This window comes from Cetorhinus maximus, chromosome 23 (assembly GCF_964194155.1).
Source record: "Cetorhinus maximus chromosome 23, sCetMax3.hap1.1, whole genome shotgun sequence".
NCBI classification, from domain to species: domain Eukaryota; kingdom Metazoa; phylum Chordata; class Chondrichthyes; order Lamniformes; family Cetorhinidae; genus Cetorhinus; species Cetorhinus maximus.
In genome coordinates this window covers 20,449,618-20,467,495 of record NC_135901.1, presented here as the reverse complement: position 1 = coordinate 20,467,495, position 17,878 = coordinate 20,449,618, and the positions used below count along the sequence as shown (strand labels likewise).

At 46.0% G+C, this 17,878-nt stretch overlaps 4 protein-coding genes across 4 annotated transcripts in view; all 4 read left to right on the top strand.

Annotated features, from left to right (window-relative positions):
* Window positions 1-17,878, top strand: part of LOC144697059 (uncharacterized) — a 395,607-nt gene that overhangs the window by 183,705 nt on the left and 194,024 nt on the right. The gene's annotated exons all lie outside the window — the stretch shown is intronic.
* Window positions 1-17,878, top strand: part of LOC144697310 (uncharacterized) — a 273,200-nt gene that overhangs the window by 185,164 nt on the left and 70,158 nt on the right. The window lies entirely within an intron of this gene.
* Window positions 1-17,878, top strand: part of LOC144698416 (uncharacterized) — a 236,909-nt gene that overhangs the window by 183,737 nt on the left and 35,294 nt on the right.
* LOC144697337 (uncharacterized) overlaps window positions 8,607-17,878 on the top strand; it is a 290,314-nt gene continuing 281,042 nt past the window's right edge. Inside the window, exon 1 of the mRNA XM_078569325.1 lies at window positions 8,607-9,229. Coding sequence (XP_078425451.1) covers window positions 8,622-8,984 — 363 coding nt within the window. The 5' untranslated portion in view covers window positions 8,607-8,621 and the 3' untranslated portion in view covers window positions 8,985-9,229. The remainder of the gene's footprint in view (window positions 9,230-17,878) is intronic.

Here is a 17,878-nt window from a genome sequence, read left to right as displayed (position 1 = left end):
TATCGCCTTTGTTTTTGTTTATTGTGGTGATTTTAGCATCACACATTTCCTGTGGAACAGATCCTACCTTCCAACAGAGAAGGAGGAGGTCATGAAGGTGTGACAGTAGATGGGACTTTCCGTGCTTGAGCAGTTCAGCTGGAATTCCATCCTTGCTGGCTGCCTTTCTGCTTGCTGAACAATCAATGGCCTTTTCCAGTTCAAGTGATTAGATTTCCTCATCCAACTCAACCATGAAACTGCAGGAGAGTCAAACAGAGACTGGGAGATGTCTGTCTCACGGGAGTACAGCTCACAATAGTGTTCAACCCAGTGAGACATCTGTTTATTTCTGTTAGTGAGTACTTCATCTTCTGCCGATTTCAGGAGTGAAAACTTTGGTGATGGTCGGACCAAGCGCCCTCTTGATCCCATCGTACATAGCATGTAGATTTCCATTGTCACAGGCAGTTTGGATTTCTTGATGTAGGCTGATCCAGTGTTTATTTACACAGTAATTTCCTGTCTGTTGCACGATTGTCTCAGAGACTTCAAGTTATGCAGTGTTCTAGCTGTTGGGTTTATGTTGTGCATCAGGTAGGCTTTGCTTTTTGCTTCAATGACAGATGTCACCTCTGCTGAGTAGATCTCAAACCAGTCTTTGTTGTGGGTTCCACCTTTACCAAATGTTGCTGCTGCTGTGTCAGAACTGTCGCTGAGTTCAACTGTGTTAAACTTAGCAACTTCCAATCTTCATCAACATTCAATCTTGATCAACATCAATGTGAAATATTTTACTGTTTTGTTTCTATTCCTTGATAGTTTCATGTCAAAAAGGTGTCACTGTGAAGAATGTGTAAGTCAGTAAGAATTGTCAGCAAGGATTAATCAGCACTTTCTAATTGGAGATGTTAATTGTAGATTTTGCACCAAAGATCAATTTATGATTGAAGTAAAAGTTCATAATTTTATTGTAAATGAGTTCCTGTTGAGGGTTCTTGAATTAAGGGGAAAGATCATGGCACTTTTAAAAAGGGACACAGCAGGTCCGAAAATCAGTGACATCTCCAGAATATTAAACTCCAGCCAGTTTTAGGGGTTAATAATCATGATTAACAGCAGAATCCAATCCCCACAGTCACTTATGAACTTGTTGATGTCTCAGGAGGCATTGTGACCGAGTGAATCTCTTTGCACACAAAGAGCAGGTGAACGAGCTCTCCCCATTGTGAACTCACTGGTGTCTCAGCAAGTTAGATGACTCCCTGAACCTCTTTCCACAGGAAATGCAACTGAACGGCCTATCCTCAGTGTGAATTCACTGGTGTAACCTGAGGCAGGTTGGCTTAGTAAATTCTTTCCCACACACAGCAGGTGAATGGTCTCTCCCCAGTGTGAATGCATTGATGGTGTGTTTGAAACAATATCAGTTCATTTCAGATATCAGAGTATTAAACTCCAGCCCAGTTATGGAGATTATTAACATCAGCAAGAACAAACTACAGCTCTCAGAATGAACTTGGTTCAGTCATGGACATGATTAACAGCAGCAATATCAACAGAATCCAACTTCTGTAGTCACTTGTGAACTTTCTGGTGTCTCCAAAGGTGAGATGAATGAATGAATCCCTTCCCACACACAGAGCAGGTGAACGGCCTCTCCCCAGTGTGAACTCTCTGGTGTGTCAGAAGATTGGATGAATGAATGAATCCCTTCCCACATGTGGAGCAGATGAATGGCCTCTCCCCAGTGTGAACTCGCTGGTGTTTCTGGAGGCTGGATGACAGAGTGAATCCCTTCCCACACACTGTGCATCTGAATGGCCTCGTCTCATTGTGAACTCGCTGGTGTGTCAGCAGATCACTTGTGGTTTTATAAGTCTTCTCACATTCAGAACATTTGAAAAGTCTTTTATCCGTGTGAACGAGTTGGTGTTTAGCAAGGTGGGATGATCGTATGAATCCCTTCCCACACACGGAACAGGTGAATGGCCTCTCCCCAGTGTGAACTCGCCGATGTATGAGCAGTTCACTTGTGGTTTTATAACTCTTCTCACATTCAGAACATTTGAAAGGTCTTTTATCCGTGTGAACCAGTTGGTGTGTAGTGAGGTGGGATGATCGTGTGAATCCCTTCCCACAGACGGAGCAGTTGAATGGCCGCTCCCCAGTGTGAATGCGTTCGTGTTCAATGAGATTCTGTGATCGTATAAACACTCTCTCACAGTGAGAGCAACTGAACTGTCTCTTGGTGTGAAAAACTTGGTGCCTGACCGGGTCTTTGGAGCTTTGAAAGTTGTTCCCACAGTCCAAGCGGTTATCCAGCCTCTCATCAATGTGAACTTGCTGGTGTGTCAGCAGGTGGGAAGACTGAGTGAATCCCTTCCCACATACAGAGCAGGTGAATGGTCTCTCACCTGTGTGAATGCGTCGATGATTTTCAAGCAGGGATGGAAACTTGAATCCCTTCCCACAGTCCTCACATTTCCATGGTTTCTGCATGGTGCCGGTGTCCTTATGTCTCTCCAGGTTGCACAATCAGTTGTCCACACACAGAATATGTGTACGGTTTCTCCTTGCCGTGAATACTGTGATGTTTTTTCAGGCTGTGTAACTGGTTAAAGTTCTTTCCACAGTCAGTTCACTTGAACACTCTCACTCGAGTGTGTGTGCCTCTGTGCTTTTCCAGTCACGCTGATGTTTGAAATCTTCTCCCAAAGACAGAACAGACAAACATTCCTCTTTCCACATTCCAAGGATGATGATATTCAGGTTCTGATCAATTGTGTGACTGTCAGATCTTGACATGATGTTTGGTTTGAGTCTCCCATTTGTAAAACTTCCTCTTCCAATACCTTATAAAAGAACTTTACAAAAGTCATCACGGTAAAGTTATAGAAATTGAGAACAGACAATTCTTCTTTCTATGGAATATTGATTTTTCTCTTGTCCCCCCAAATATGTGGTCCAAATAAACTAAATGAAGACAAAATCAACTACAAAGTACCAACTAAAGCTTCTGTGCTGAACCAGAATGTTGTTTCCAGTGTCTATGAGACACTCTATACCCAGAGGTGCCTATTGTGAAAAGTAGCAAGCGTACCGTTGGACACTGCATGCTCTCTCTCTATCAGAGGCTGCCAGGCAGTGTGACACCACCCACCCCACCCCCTGCCATTGACCCTGCTCATTCAGGTCCAACAAACTGCTGTTTTAACCAGGCTCAAGAGCAGGCGAAGACCAGGAGAAGATCCTCCGACTTACTCACCCTCCTCCACTCTGGGTAGCCCAAGATTAGGAGCCTGAGGCTAAAGTGTAACCAAACACTGAGGATCAGCCCCTTCAGGTAACTGTACAGGGGCTGCAACCTCTCAGCTGAATATGTACATGGCCCTTGGACTCCCCTAGGCAGCAGACATAACCTGCAGCCTTGGAATAGGTGAGGCTGATGAAAAACCAGCTTCAACCCGGGTTACAAATTCTTCCAGGCACTAGGACCCCATTGGGAACGATGACCGCGAAGCCCCGCCCATTTCAATACGTCACCAAAGTGCCAGCGCATGCGCTCTGCTCCCCTTTGAAGCAAGATGGCGGCTGTTAACCTGGGCCTGTTTCCTCGAAAAAGACCCGGAAGCTGCGAACGCGGGAGCTGCGAACGCGGGAGCTGCAGGTTCGTATCGGGGTTTAAGGCCTTCATCAAGTGTTTAGAAACCCGCCCGGTCCGGCCGCCAGCTCTATCGCTCCCTCCACGTTACTGAATCCTTACCGGCTTCAGATGAGACAAAAAAACCTCTCCCCCTCGCCATCACTCGCACTGCGCATGCTCGAGTCTCGGAACCCGGGCGGACCAATGAGAAGTGGGTTTGTTACGGGGTTGTTTTCGTCATCCCTGGTCTCCAATAAGATAAAAGCAAAAAACTGCGGATGCTGGAAATCCAAAACAAAAACAGAAGTACCTGGAAAAACTCAGCAGGTCTGGCAGCATCTGCGGAGAGGATGTTGGTCCTTTTGTCACTAAGTCAAAGATTAATTGAATGATTACAATATAGGAGGAGGCCATTCAGCCCATCCTATAAGAGCCATAAGACCATAAGACATAGGAGTAGAAATTAGGCCATTCGGCCCATCGAGTCTGCTCCGCCCTTCAATCATGGCTGATAAATCTCTCAACCCCATTCTCCCGTCTTCTCCCCATAACCTTTGATACCCTGACCAATCAAGAACCTATCTATCTCCATCTTAAATACACTCAATGACCTGGCCTCCACAGCCTTCCATGGCAATGAATTCCATAGATTCACCACTCTCTGGCTAAAGAAGTTTCTCCTCATCTCTGTTCTAAAAGGTCTTCCCTTTACTCTGAGGCTGTGCCCTCGGGTCCTAGTCTCTCCTACTAATGGAAACATCTTCCCCACGTCCACTCTATCCAGGTCTTTCAGTATTCTGTAAGTTTCAATCAGATCCCCCCTCATCCTTCTAAACTCCATTGAGTATGGACCCAGAGTCCTCAAACGTTCCTCATATGTTAAGCTTTTCATTCCTGTGATCGTTCTCATGAACCTCCTCTGGACCCTCTCTGGGGCCAGAACATCCTTCTTGAGATACAGGACCCAAAATTTCTCACAATATTCTAAATGTGGTCTGACCAGAGCCTTATAAAGCCTCAGCAGCACATCCCTGCTTTTATATTCTAGTCCTCTTGAAATAAATGCCAACATTGCATTTGCCTTCCTAACTACCGACTCAACCTGCAAGTTAACCTTAAGAGAATCCTGGACTAGGACTCCCAAGTCCCTTTGCACTCCAGATTTCTGAATTCTCTCCCCATTTAGAAAATAGTCTATGCCTCTATTCTTCCTACCAAAGTGCATGACCTCACACTTCTCCACGTTGTATTCCATCTGCCACTTCTTTGCCCATTCTCCTAACCTGTCCAAATCCTTCTGCAGCTTCCCCGCCTCCTCAATACTACCTGTCCCTCCACCTGCCTGTGCTGTTTCTCTGCAAGAGCAAATCAGCTGGTCCCGCTCCCCTGCCCTTTCACTAACAAGACCAGCAGCAGATATTACCCATCCCCTGTTATGTGTGGAGAAGATGATGTTTGACCTTCTTGAACCACTGCAGTCTGTGCGGTGAAGTTGCTCCCACAATGCTGTTAGATAAGAAGTTACAGGTTATTTCACCCAGCAATGATAAAGGAACAGTGATAAAAGCAAAATACTGTGGATGTTGGAAATCTGAAACAAAAACAAAAATTGCTGGAAAAACTCAGCAGGTCTGACAGCATCTGTGGCAAGGAAGACAGAGTTAACGTTTCGAGTCCGTATGACTCTTCATCGGGACTAAAGAGAAATAGAAATGTGGTGAAAAATAAGCTGAGCGGGGTGGGACAGGTGGAGCTGGATAGAGGGCCAGTGATAGGTGGAGGCAAAGGAGAGATTGCCAAAGATGTCATAAACAAAAGGTCAAAGGGGTGTTGACGGTGGTGACACTAGCTAAAGGATGTGTTAATGGTGACATTATGGGTAGAAAGCAGAATGAGCAAGTGACAGATGGCCCTAGTGGGGGTGGGGTGGGGGGAAGGGATCGAAATAGGCTAAAAGGTAGAGATAAAACAATGGAAATAAATTTTAAAAATAATAATAGAAATAGGTGGAAAAAGAAAAATATATATATGAAAAAATAATAATTATTAGAAAAAAGGGGATCAAAAAGGGGGTGAGGATGGAGGAGAGAGTTCATGATCAGAAGTTGTTGAACTCAATATTCAGTCCGGAAGGCTGTAAAGTGCCTGATCGGAAGATGAGGTGCTGTTCCTCCAGTTTGCGTTGAGCTTCACTGGAAGGATGATCCATTTCCGCCAGCTCCAGCATGATGCCACCACCAAACACATCTTCCCTTCACCCCCTGTCGCCATTCCGTAGGGACCATTCACTCCGGGACACCCTGGTCCACTCCTCCGTCACCCCCTACACCTCAACCCCCTCCCCTGGCACCTTCCCATGCAACCGCAGAAGGTGCAACACCTGCCCTTTTACCTCCCCCCTCCTCACCATCCAAGGGCCCAAACACTCCTTTCAAGTGAAGTAGCATTTCACTTGCACTTCCCTCAATTTGGTCTCCTCGATTCACTGCTCCCAATGCGGTCTCCTCTACATTGGAGAGACCGAACGCAGACTGGGTGACTGCTTTGCGGAACACCTTTGGTCTGTCCGCAAGCATGACCCAGACCTTCCTGTCGCTTACCATTTCAAACACACCACCCTGCTCTCATGCCCACATGTCCGTCCTTTGCCTGCTGCAATGTTCCAGTGAAGCTCAACGCAAACTGGAGGAACAGCACCTCATCTTCCGATTAGGCAATTTACAGCCTTCCAGACTTAACAATGAGTTCAACGACTTCAGATCACGAACTCTCTCCTCCATCCCCACCCCCTTTTTGATCCTCTTTTTTCTGATAATTATCTTTTATACATATATTTTTCTTTTCCCACCTATTTCTATTATTATTTTTAAAATGTATTTCCATCCATTGTTTTATCTCCACCTTTTTTCCTATTTCGCCCCCCACCCCACCCCCACTAGGTCCATCTGTCACTTGGTCGTCCTGCTTTCTACCCTTAATGTCACCATTAGCACATCCTTTAGATAATATCTTCACCGTCAACACCCCTTTGTCCTTTTGTTTATGACATCTTTGGCAATCTCTCCTTTGCCTCCACCTATCACTGGCCCTCTATCCAGCTCCACCTGTCCCACCCCACTTAAACACCTTATGGGCAGAATTTTACGGCCCTGTTTCGGCGGGGACAAGGCCGTAAAATGCGGCGAGACATTGTAAACCTCATTGGCTTTGGCAGAAACGTAAAACCCCGTTGCCGTAAAATTTCGCCCTATATTTCATCGCATTTCTATTTCTCTTTAGTTCTGACGATCTGCCTTCCTCTCCAAGGAACAGTGATAAATGTCCAAATCACAACAACAATCTTTATTTATATTGCGCCTTTCATGTATTAGACCTTTCCAAGGTGTTTCACAGGTGTGTTTATAAACCAGGAACCTTTGTAGGTCAGCGAGCACAGGGGGATAGGTGAACATGCCTTGGTGTGAATAAGCACACGGGCAGCAGTTTTGAATGACCTCAAGATTACAGGGATGTTGAATGTGGGTGGCTTGCTGGAAGTATGTTAGGATGGTTAAGTCTAAAGGTTACAAACGAATGGATGATGGTTCCAGCAGCAGTTGAACTGAGAGTCAGGTAGAGTTGGGTGATGTTGCTGACGTGGAAACATACGGTCATGGTGATAATGTGGCTATCTGGTTGGAAACTCAGTCTGGGGTGAAATATTTCACCATGGTTGTGAACAGTCTGATTCAGTCTCAGGCAGTTGCCAAGGGATGGAGAGGGATGGAGTCAGTGGCTCGGGAGTGGAGTTTGTGGCGGGGACTGAAGACAATGGCTTTGGTCTTCCCGACATTTAAATGGAGGAAATTTCTGTTCATCCAGTACTGGATGTCAGAGAAGTCAGGATGGTGTGTGACTTGGAGAGGTATTTGGAGGTGATGGTTTTCACAATCACTTACTATCCTTGTCCTTCTAAGTGGTGGAGGCTGAGGGCTTTGGAGGTTCTGTGAAAGCTCTGGTTGAGTTGTAATCCTTCTTTTTCAACCCTTGCCCCTCCCACCTGACCCTTCTCTCTCTTGTTATCTTCTCCAATCTAGGCCAGTGTCTTGTGTAGGCCAAGGCTGGGTGGCAGATTCCCTTCCCTGGAGGACATTAGTGAACCAGTTGTGTTTTTATGACAATCCAGCAGTTTTCATCATCACTTTTTCCTAGTGCCGGCCCTACAAATTACCAGATTCATTCAGCTCAATTTCACAATCTGCCCTTGTGTTTTTGCGGGTCCTCTCTCACTCCCTTTTCTCTGTTTTAAATCAATTTCACAGGGTATTAGAAGGGGAGGAATTGCAGTTGGGAAACGGAAACAAAACATCAGGATCTGAAGGAGTTGCCCCATTTATTGTAACCTGAATATCATTGGATTTTGAACATGGAAGGAAAAAGCACCGTTCACAGTGGAGAGAAACCGTACACGTGTTGTGTGTGTGGACAAGGCTTCAGCAGATCATCTGAACTGTCGAATCATAAATGCAGTCACACTGGGGAGAAACCGTGGAAATGTGGGGACTGTGGGAAGGGATTTAATTACCCATCTGAGCTGGAAAATCATCAGCGGAAGCACACTGGGGAGAGGTCGTTCACCTGCTCTGAGTGTGGGAAGGGATTCACTTGTTCACCCACCCTGCTGCAACATCGACAAGTTCACACTGTTGAGAGGCCTTTCAAATGTCCAGACTGCGGGAAGTGCTATAAAAGTTCCCGGGAACTGACTGCCCATCAACGTGTTCACACTGACGAGAGACCGTTCAGGTGCTCTCACTGTGGGACTGGGCACAATACATTATCTGACCTCACTGTGCACCTTTGAGTTCACACTGGGGAGAGGCCGTTCACCTGCTCAAAGTGTGGGAAGGGATTTGCTCACTCATCTCACCTGCAGACACACCAGCGAGTTCACACTGACGAGAGACCTTTTAAATGCCCAGACTGTGGGAAGTGCTATAAAAGTTCCCGGGAACTAATGTTTCATCAAGGTGTTCACACTGACAAGAGACCATTCAGGTGCTCTCACTGTGGGACTGGGTTCACACGTTCATCTGATCTGATTGTACACCAGCGAGTTCACACTGGAGAGAGGCCGTTCACCTGCTCCGACTGTGGGAAGGGATTCACTCGGTCATCCCACCTGCTGACACACCAGCGCGTTCACACTGGAGAGAGGCCATTTACCTGTCCTGATTGTGGGAAGGCATTCACTCAGTCATCTAACTTGCTGACACACCAGCGAATTCACACTGGAGAGAGGCCGTTCACCTGTTCCGAGTGTGGGAAGGGATTCACAACCTCATCCAACCTGCTGAAACACCAGAGAGTTCACGAGTAACTCCAGTGATTGAATTTTTCTTAATTACATCCAGGACTGGGCCATATTCATTTGGATCTTTTTCTGTTGATGTTAATAAACTCCAGCCCAGTTATAGGGGCTAATATTCTGGATAAAAGTCTAATAAATCAGCTTTGTGCTCAACGCAGAACTGTCAGGTCTTTTTAATATCTCTAACACAGGTTAATTCATTTTGAAGGGCTCTCCCTCTCCCATCTCCTCCATCCTCACCTCCAACAACAAGTGTGAGGAGTTCATGGAGGTCCTTTGTCACTAAGATTGAGACAATCCGATCAGCTGCCTCTGCTGCTTCCCTCCCTTCCACTGGCTCATCGGGCCAAACTGCCCCTTGTCCAAACACTGAACTCACTTCTTTCTCCTATTTCTCTCCTTTCTTCTATGTCCCTTAGAGCTCATCTTGCTCGTGAGACCCACCTTCTGCTCCCTTGACTCTATTCTCACTGAACTGCTGACCATCCATCTTCCCAATGTTATCTGATATTGTTAATGGGGGTTCTCTCTCTCTTTTGGCACTGTCCCTTTTACCTTTAAATTCACCGTCATCACCCATCCTGAAAAAAAACCACTTTACCCCACCATCCTGGTAAACTGCCACCCCTTCTCTGACCTCCCTTTCCTCTCCAGAGTACTTGAACTTGGTGTCCCCCAAGGATCTATCCTTGGCCCCTCCTATTTCTCATCTACATGCTGCCACTAGGTGACATCGTCCAAAAGCACCGTGTTAGGGTTCACATGTACACTGACAATGCCCAGCTCTACCTCACCACCATCCCTCTCCGTTCCTCCACTGTTACTAAATTATCAAACTGCTTATCCGACATCCAGTACAGGATGAGCAGAAATTTCATCCAATTAAAAATTTGGAAGACCAAAGCCGTTGTCTTCAGTCACCACTCCAAATTCTGTCCCCTAACTAGTGAGTCCATCCCTCTCCCTGGGAACTGTCAGAGGCTGAACCACACTCTTCACAATCTTGGTGTCATATTTGACCCCAACACGAGTTTCCAACAACACATCCACACCATCATTAATACCCTATATTTCAATCCCCATAACGTTGCCTGTCTCCACCCCACCCCAGCTTGTCTCCTGCTGAAACCCTCATCCATGTCTGTGTCACTTTTAGATTGATGATTCCAATACATTCCTGACCAGCTTCTCACATTCACCCCACCTCAACACGGAAACATGTGATCATCCAAAACTCTGCTGCATTCTCATGCCAAATCCCATTTACACATCATCCCTGTGTTCCCTGACCTACATTGGCTCCTGGTCCAATAATGTCTCGATTTTAAACTTTGCATCCTTGTTCAGAAATTCATTCATGCCCTTATTCCTCCTTATCTCTAATTTCCAGTCACACAACCCTCTGAGGTATCTGCACTCTTCTCATCCGGTCTATTTAGCATCCCTGATTTTATTTACTCCAACGCTGGTGGCCATGCCTGGGTGTGAAGCTCTGAAATTCCCTCCCTAAACCTTTCACTCTCTCTCCTGGTTAAAGTTGCTTAAAATCTGCCTGTCAAATCAAGGTTTTGGCCATCTACCCTAATATCGTCCAATGTAACTTGGTGTCAATTTTTTTCTTTCTGAAACTCCTCTGACCTTAGAATATTATATTATATAAATACACGTTGTTACTGTTTCACAACATCCAGTTTTTTTGGTGGTGTTAGTTAAAGCATGAATGTTGGCCCCACTGCACCAGTAGATCTCCCCTGTGGACAGTATGTGCAGTTGTTGAGGTCTCCTGAGCTGAAAGTGGAGCTGATTGAGCTGTTGGCCCTGCAGTGTACCTTGAAGAACCATAATCCATTCCCAAGATAAGTGCACTGTAGACTGAACATTAATCCACCCCTGTGTCCCCACAAACCGGATCATTGCTCTATCCCAGGAGGTAAGATTCATAGTGTTGGGAATTCCAGTACACCAGAGAAACATCTCTTAACTCTTATATTCTGAATTCTGATTTGTAGGTAGCTATCCATTCATTCTGTTCTCTGGATGTGGACTCAACACATCTCGTAGACTGTGCACACGGCACAGACAGTGCACCAGTGGATGGAGGGAATCGAAACTAAGTCCTGTACCAGATACAAAAACAGAATTACCTGGAAAAACTCAGCAGGTCTGGCAGCATCGGTGGAGAAGAAAACAGTTGACGTTTCGAGTCCTCACGACCCTTCGGCAGAACTGAAGTATAGTTAGGAGAGAGGTGAAATATAAGCTGGTCTAAGGTGGGGGACGGGGGGAGAGAGAAGTTGAGGGTGGTGTCGTTGTAGGGATAAGCAAGCAGTGATAGGAGCAGATAATCAAAAGATGTCAGACAAAAGGATCAAAGAGGTGTTGAAGGTGGTGATATTATCTAAGAAAAGTGCTAATTAAGAATGGATGGCAGGACACTCAAGGTACAGCTCTAGTGGGGGTGGGTTGGACAGACTAACAAAGTATTAGTTGTAGATTTAAAAATAATGGGAAAAGGTGGGAAAAGAAGAATCTATATAAATTTTTGAAAAAAAAGGGGGGAGGGGGAAGAAACGGGGTGGGGATGGGGGGAGGGGGAGTTTAAGATCTAAAGTTGTTGAATTCAATATTCAGCCCGGAAGGCTGTAAAGTGCCTAGTCGGAAGATGAGGTGCTGTTCCTCCAGTTTGCGTTGGGCTTCACTGGAACAATGCAGCAAGCCAAGGACAGACATGTGGGCAAGAGAACAGGGTGGAGTGTTAAAATGGCAAGCGACAGGGAGGTTTGGGTCTTTCTTGCAGATAGACCGCAGGTGTTCTGCAAAGTGGTCGCCCAGTTTGCGTTTGGTCTCTCCAATGTAGAGGAGACCGCATTGGGAGCAACGAATGCAGTAGACTAAGTTAGGGGAAATGCAAGTGAAATGCTGCTTCACTTGAAAGGAGTGTTTGGGCCCTTGGACGGTGAGGAGAGAGGAAGTGAAGGGGCAGGTGTTGCATCTTCTGCGTGGGCATGGGGAGGTGCCATAGGTGGGGGTTGAGGAGTAGGGGGTGATGGAGGAGTGGACCAGGGTGTCCCGGAGGGAACGATCCCTACGGAATGTCGCCGGGGGTTGAAGGGAAGATGTGTTTGGTGGTGGCATCATGCTGGAGTTGGCGGAAATGGCGGAGGATGATGCTTTGAATGCGGAGGCTGGTGGGGTGATAAGTGAGGACAAGGGGGACCCTATCATGTTTCTGGGAAGGAGGAGAAGGCATGAGGGCGGATGCGCGGGATATGGGCCGGACATGGTTGAGGGCCCTGTCAACGACCGTGGGTGGAAAACCTCGGTTAAGGAAGAAGGAGGACATGTCAGAGGAGCTGTTTTAAAGCTGTTTTTTAGACCAGCTTATATTTCACCTCTCTCCTAACTATACTTCAGTTCTGCCGAAGGGTCGTGAGGACTCTAAACGTCAACTGTTTTCTTCTCCACCGATGCTGCCAGACCTGCTGAGTTTTTCCAGGTAATTCTGTTTTTGTTTTGGATTTCCAGCATCCGCAGTAGCTTTTAGCTTTTTGTTTTTATTCCTGTACCAGATATATTGATGAAGTGAATTTCCCTGTCCCATGGGCATTGGTGTATCGGCAGCAGCTATTTCACCCCTTTCCACCTGGAAGCAGATAATGCTGCCAATTTAAAGAGATTTTTTGATAGGACACAAAAACCGAGGCCTCATAACTTTCCCTCTAAATGACAGGCCTGCATTGGATTTAGAAAACACTGTGAGAAAACATTTAGCGGTTTAACTAGTGGTTGGAGTTAGTAACAGAAAAGTGGTGGTCATTGTACTTCACATCAAGGTGGAGAGACTGGGCATTCTGATTTCTGTATACTGCATAAATTGACATTGGATATACCTTTCCCGCCCGCAATCTCGATGGGATGACAATACATTTTTCTCATTGCCAGTTCGTGGTTTTATGGCAGTCTGTTCACCCAGATTCCCCGCGGGCCAGAAAGTCCCCTATCAATGACCACAGGAGTCAAATGCGCCGGTGCAATACCAGACTGTGCTTTGAGCATGCGCGGTGACAATGGCGGAGACGGGCCGACGCAGAATAGTAGGTTCTGGGAGGCAGTAAAGAGATTGTGGGGCTCAGTGTGGAATGGGGGGGGGGGGAAACGGGGATGGTGCTGTTAACGTCCATTAACACCAGGTGTAGGCTTAAAGCTTTGGCGAAGAGCAGGCTGTTTGCCCTGCATTGACTGACCAGGTTCACAGCCGCCCTGACGGTGGGGAAACGGCCGCCATGTTGGTAGATGCAAAGTGTGGATGACGCGCATCTGCGGCCATCTTGGAGAGGGAACAGGAAGTGGGCGTGGCTTCATGTTTCCCAGTGACCAGGAGACAAGTATCTTTTGGACACTGACAGAACTGCCCTCCCAGCCAATAATTGTAATAATTAAACATATTTTGATTTTGATATTCTTGAAACCATCTTACACTGTTCAAACCTTCTTTGAACCTTCATAATGGGTAATCGAGTAAAACTCAGAGTTGTCGCGATCTGCTTGATAAGGTCGTGGGATATGATTCCATAACTAATTTGAAAAGGGAGGTGGACAGTTACCTGATGAGGAGGTTACACAGTTACGGACATAAAACAGGGATGTGGGACTGAGCAAGTCTGCTCTTTCTAAGAGCCAGTGCAGGAATGATGGGCCAAACGACCTCCTCTACACCTCTACGATTCTCTGAAAATGAATGCAACCAAAAGAAAATCGTAGGTTGTTGTTGATCATTCCACTAAATTAAAGAGTTCTCTATACAGCAAGAACAACTTAAGAACGTCACAAATAGGAGCAGGTGTAGGACATCGAGCCTGTTCCACCATTCAATAAGATCATAGCTGATCCACATCAGCTCCATTTTACCTCCTTGTCCCCATTTCCCTTCGTTCCTTCCATCCCCAAAAATCTGCCGAATTCAGTCTTGATTATACTTAATGACTGAGCACCCACAGCCCTCTAGGTTAGAGAATTCCAATTCACAATCTGTTCATTGAAGATACTTTTCATCTCATTCACATAGCATCATTAACATCCAGAGGTGTTTTACAGCAGCATAGCCAATGATTCATACAATAGTTGTTTGTGATCCACTGCACTTGTCTGAAGTTCCTTCACAAGGTATCAGCTTTATTCTGGGAGCTGAGAAGGCTGAGCTCATTTTCCTCATACACCTGATTTCCAGAGATGACAAAACAGGAGTACTGCTGCAGAGCTCAGTGCTTTCTCATCAGCAACGATTCAGCCTCTGCAGGAAATGCAGAAAATAGGCAGCAGTACTCATCGGCCACCCAAGAAAGTACTATTTAAGTTCAAAGTCTTTGTCCAGAGTGTGTAAACCTTGCTGCCACAGCGAGAAGTTGAGGCAAAACAACGTGAATGCAGTTAAGAAGCTGCAGACACAAGTGAGAAAGGAATAGAATGATATGCTGATAGAGAGAGGTGAGAGGCTCACGTGGAGCATATACACTGGTGTGAACCAGCTGGACAGAATGACCTGTTTCTGTACTGAATATTCTGTGTAATTCTATTTAAATTCCTTTTACAGTGTGACTGGAAAAGCACTGAGACAGACCCGAGTGAGAGTGTTCCAGTGCACTGACTGTGGAAAGAGCTTTTGCCAGTTACACAACCTGAAAAAACATCACACCATTCACAGTGGAGAGAAACCGTACATATGTTCTGTGTGTGGACAAGGCTTCAACTGATTGTCCAACCTGGAGAGACACAAAGACGGCAGCACCATGGAGAAACCATGGAAATGTGGGGATTGTGGGAAGGGATTCAATACTCCATCCCAGCTGGAATCTCATCGACGCAGTCACACTGAGGAGAGGCCATTCACCTGCTCTGTGTGTGGGAAAGGATTCGCTCAGTCAGCACATCTTACAAAACATCAACTTGTTCACACTGAGCAGAGACCTTTTAACTGTTCTGATTGTGAGAAGAACTTCAAAAGCAAAATGGATCTGCTGAGACACCAGCGAGTTCACACTGGGAAGAGGCCGTTCATCTGCACTGAGTGTGGGAAGGGATTCACTCAGTCAGCCAACCTGCTGACACACCATCAAGTTCACACTGGGGAGAGGCCATTCCCCTGCTCTGTGTGTGAGGAGAGATTTAATAACGTATCCAACCTACAGAGACACCAGCGAGTTCACACTGGGGAGAGGCCATTCACCTGGTCCAAGCGTGGGAAGGGATTCCTTCACTTATGCAATCTCACTGAACATCAACTTATTCACAGTGATAAGAGACTTTTAAATGTTCTGACTATGAGAAGAACTATAAAAGCAAAAGTGACCTGTTGAAACACCAATGCACTCACACTGGGGAGAGGCCGTTCACCTGCTCTATGTGTGGGAAGTGATTCACTTCATCATCCCACCAACTGAGACACCAACGACTTCACCAGTCACTGCAGGGTTTGGATCCTGCTGTTATTGCTACTGTTCATCACATCCAGGACTGAACCACAATCATTCTGATAGTTGGTGTTTGTTTCTGCTGATGTTAATAACCCCTATAACTGGCTGGAGTTCAATATTTTGATATCTGTCAAATGAATTAATGTTGTTTCAGACACACACTTTGTTGAGCCTTTAATTTCTCCAGGATAAGAGGAGATTACTTGATGTCCTGTTACTTACTGTTCCATTTTGGGTCTTTTCTCCTTTCTAATTCTAGATTATTTCAGTTCTCACACCTTCAGTTACTCTCATGGACAAGTCCCAGCTCCCCATACCTTCCGGAGTGGCTCCCCTAGCTTTGGGATCCAGGGAACGTGTCAGTAACACTCCTGGGATCGCTGAACACAAAACCCAGTCTGTTAATCACTTTCAGCTCCTGGACTCAGTGTGTGTCCCACAGCATTGCTCTCACCTTCGATCTGTGAATAGCACATCACATCTGTAAACCTGGTTTAAATTTAAATCCACTCAGCAAAAGTATTGAACAGGAGTCTGGAGGTCAATGAGATTTTCTGAAGTTTTTTTAAATTCATTCAAGGGATATGGGCTTCACTGGCTGGGCCTTGAGAAGGTGGTGGTGAGCTGCCTTCTTGAACCGCTGCAGTCCATGTGGTGTAGGTACACCCACAGTGCTGTTAGGGAGAGAGTTCCAGGATTTTGACCCAGCGACAGTAAAGGAACGGCGACCGACACAGCTGAGATTTCCATTGTCGCTTCCGGTGCCTAGGCCGATGTCGGGTGATCCATCCGCTTTCATTACTTTTTTGTCACTTTGTCACAGTTTGATATGACTGAGTGGCATTTAAGAGTCAACCATATTGCTGTGGGTTTGGAGTCACATGTAGGCCAGACCAGGTAAGGACAGCAGATTTCCTTCCCTATAGGATGTTAGTGAACCAGATGGGTTTTTTTACAACAATTGAAAATGGTTTCATGATCAACATGAGACTTTTAATTCCAGAGTTTTATTGAATTCAAATTCCATCATCTGCCGTCACAGGTCCAGAGTTGTCCAGCGACAATAGCTCTACACCATCGCCTCTTCCAAGGTGCCAAGAATCCAAACACACAGCTAAACCTGGAAGCAATTAATTCAAATCATTTCATTCCCAGGTTTGAAATTAAATTGGGATTTATATTGTGGCAAATTTTACATATCTGGAGAAATCAACATTGCTGCTGCGCACAAGTCAGCTGTTTCCCAACACTCATAGTAAGGAGGTAGTGATATCATAGAAAGGGAAGATCGGTGGGGCTCTGAGTCAGTACCTGACTCATAGGGTCATAGAGATCTACAGCACAGATAAAGGCCCATCAAGACTGTGCTGGTCAAACAAGTACCTAACTATTCTAATCCCATTTTCCAGCACTAGGCCCATAGCCTTGTATGCCATGGAATCACAAGTGCACATCCAAATACTTCTTAAATGTTATGAGGGTATCTACCTCTACCACCCTTTCAGGCAGTGAGTTCCAGATTCCCACCACCCTCTGGGTGAAAAAATTCTTCCTCACATCCCTGCTAAACCTCCTGCCCCTTACCATAAATCTGTGCCCCCTGGTTATTGATCCCTCCACCAAGGGGAAAAGTTCCTTCTTGTCTACCCTATCTATCCCCCTCTTAATTTTATACACCTCAATCCTGTCCCCCCTCAATCTCCTCTGCTCCAGGGAAAATAACCCTAGTCTATCCAATCTCTCCTCTCTACTAAAACTCTCCAGCCCAGGCAACATCCTGGTAAATCTCCTATGCTCACACCAGGATGAGTCTGATTTCCTTCCACACTGGTTAATATTGTTCTTATTCATTGTCAGCTTCATCGACTTTGACTGGAAGTGACTGGGAACATTGGTCCAATTGTGTTCAATGTGAGCTCACAGCTCTGGGCTCATCTCGGGTGTTGTGTTCACCTTGGAGTGGCAGAGACTGTGTGTCTGAAATGGAGAATCAATGTCAGTGAGATAGGAAATGAGACAGAGAGTGAGAGACAGACAGAGGGTGAGAGACAAGAGAGTGAGAAACAGACAGAGGGTGAGAGGCAGACAAAGGGTGAGAGACAGACAAAGAGTGAGAGTCAGATGGATGGTGAGAGACGGACAAGGAAGGAGAAACAGACAAAGACTGAGACACAGAAAGAGGATCAGAGACATACAGACAGAGGGTCAGAGACAGACAGGGGGTGAGAGACAGAGGGGTAGATAGAAATGGAGTGCGCAAGACAGTCACAGAAAGAGAGCGAGAGACAGTGAAACAGAAAGATTGAATGACAGTGTGACAAAATGCAAGGGAGAAAGATAAACAGAGAGATTAATACAGTCAGAGAGAACGAGAGACACAAAAAGAGACAGAAATTGCTTCAAAGCAAAAGGCAGAAGGACCGGGAGAGAGGA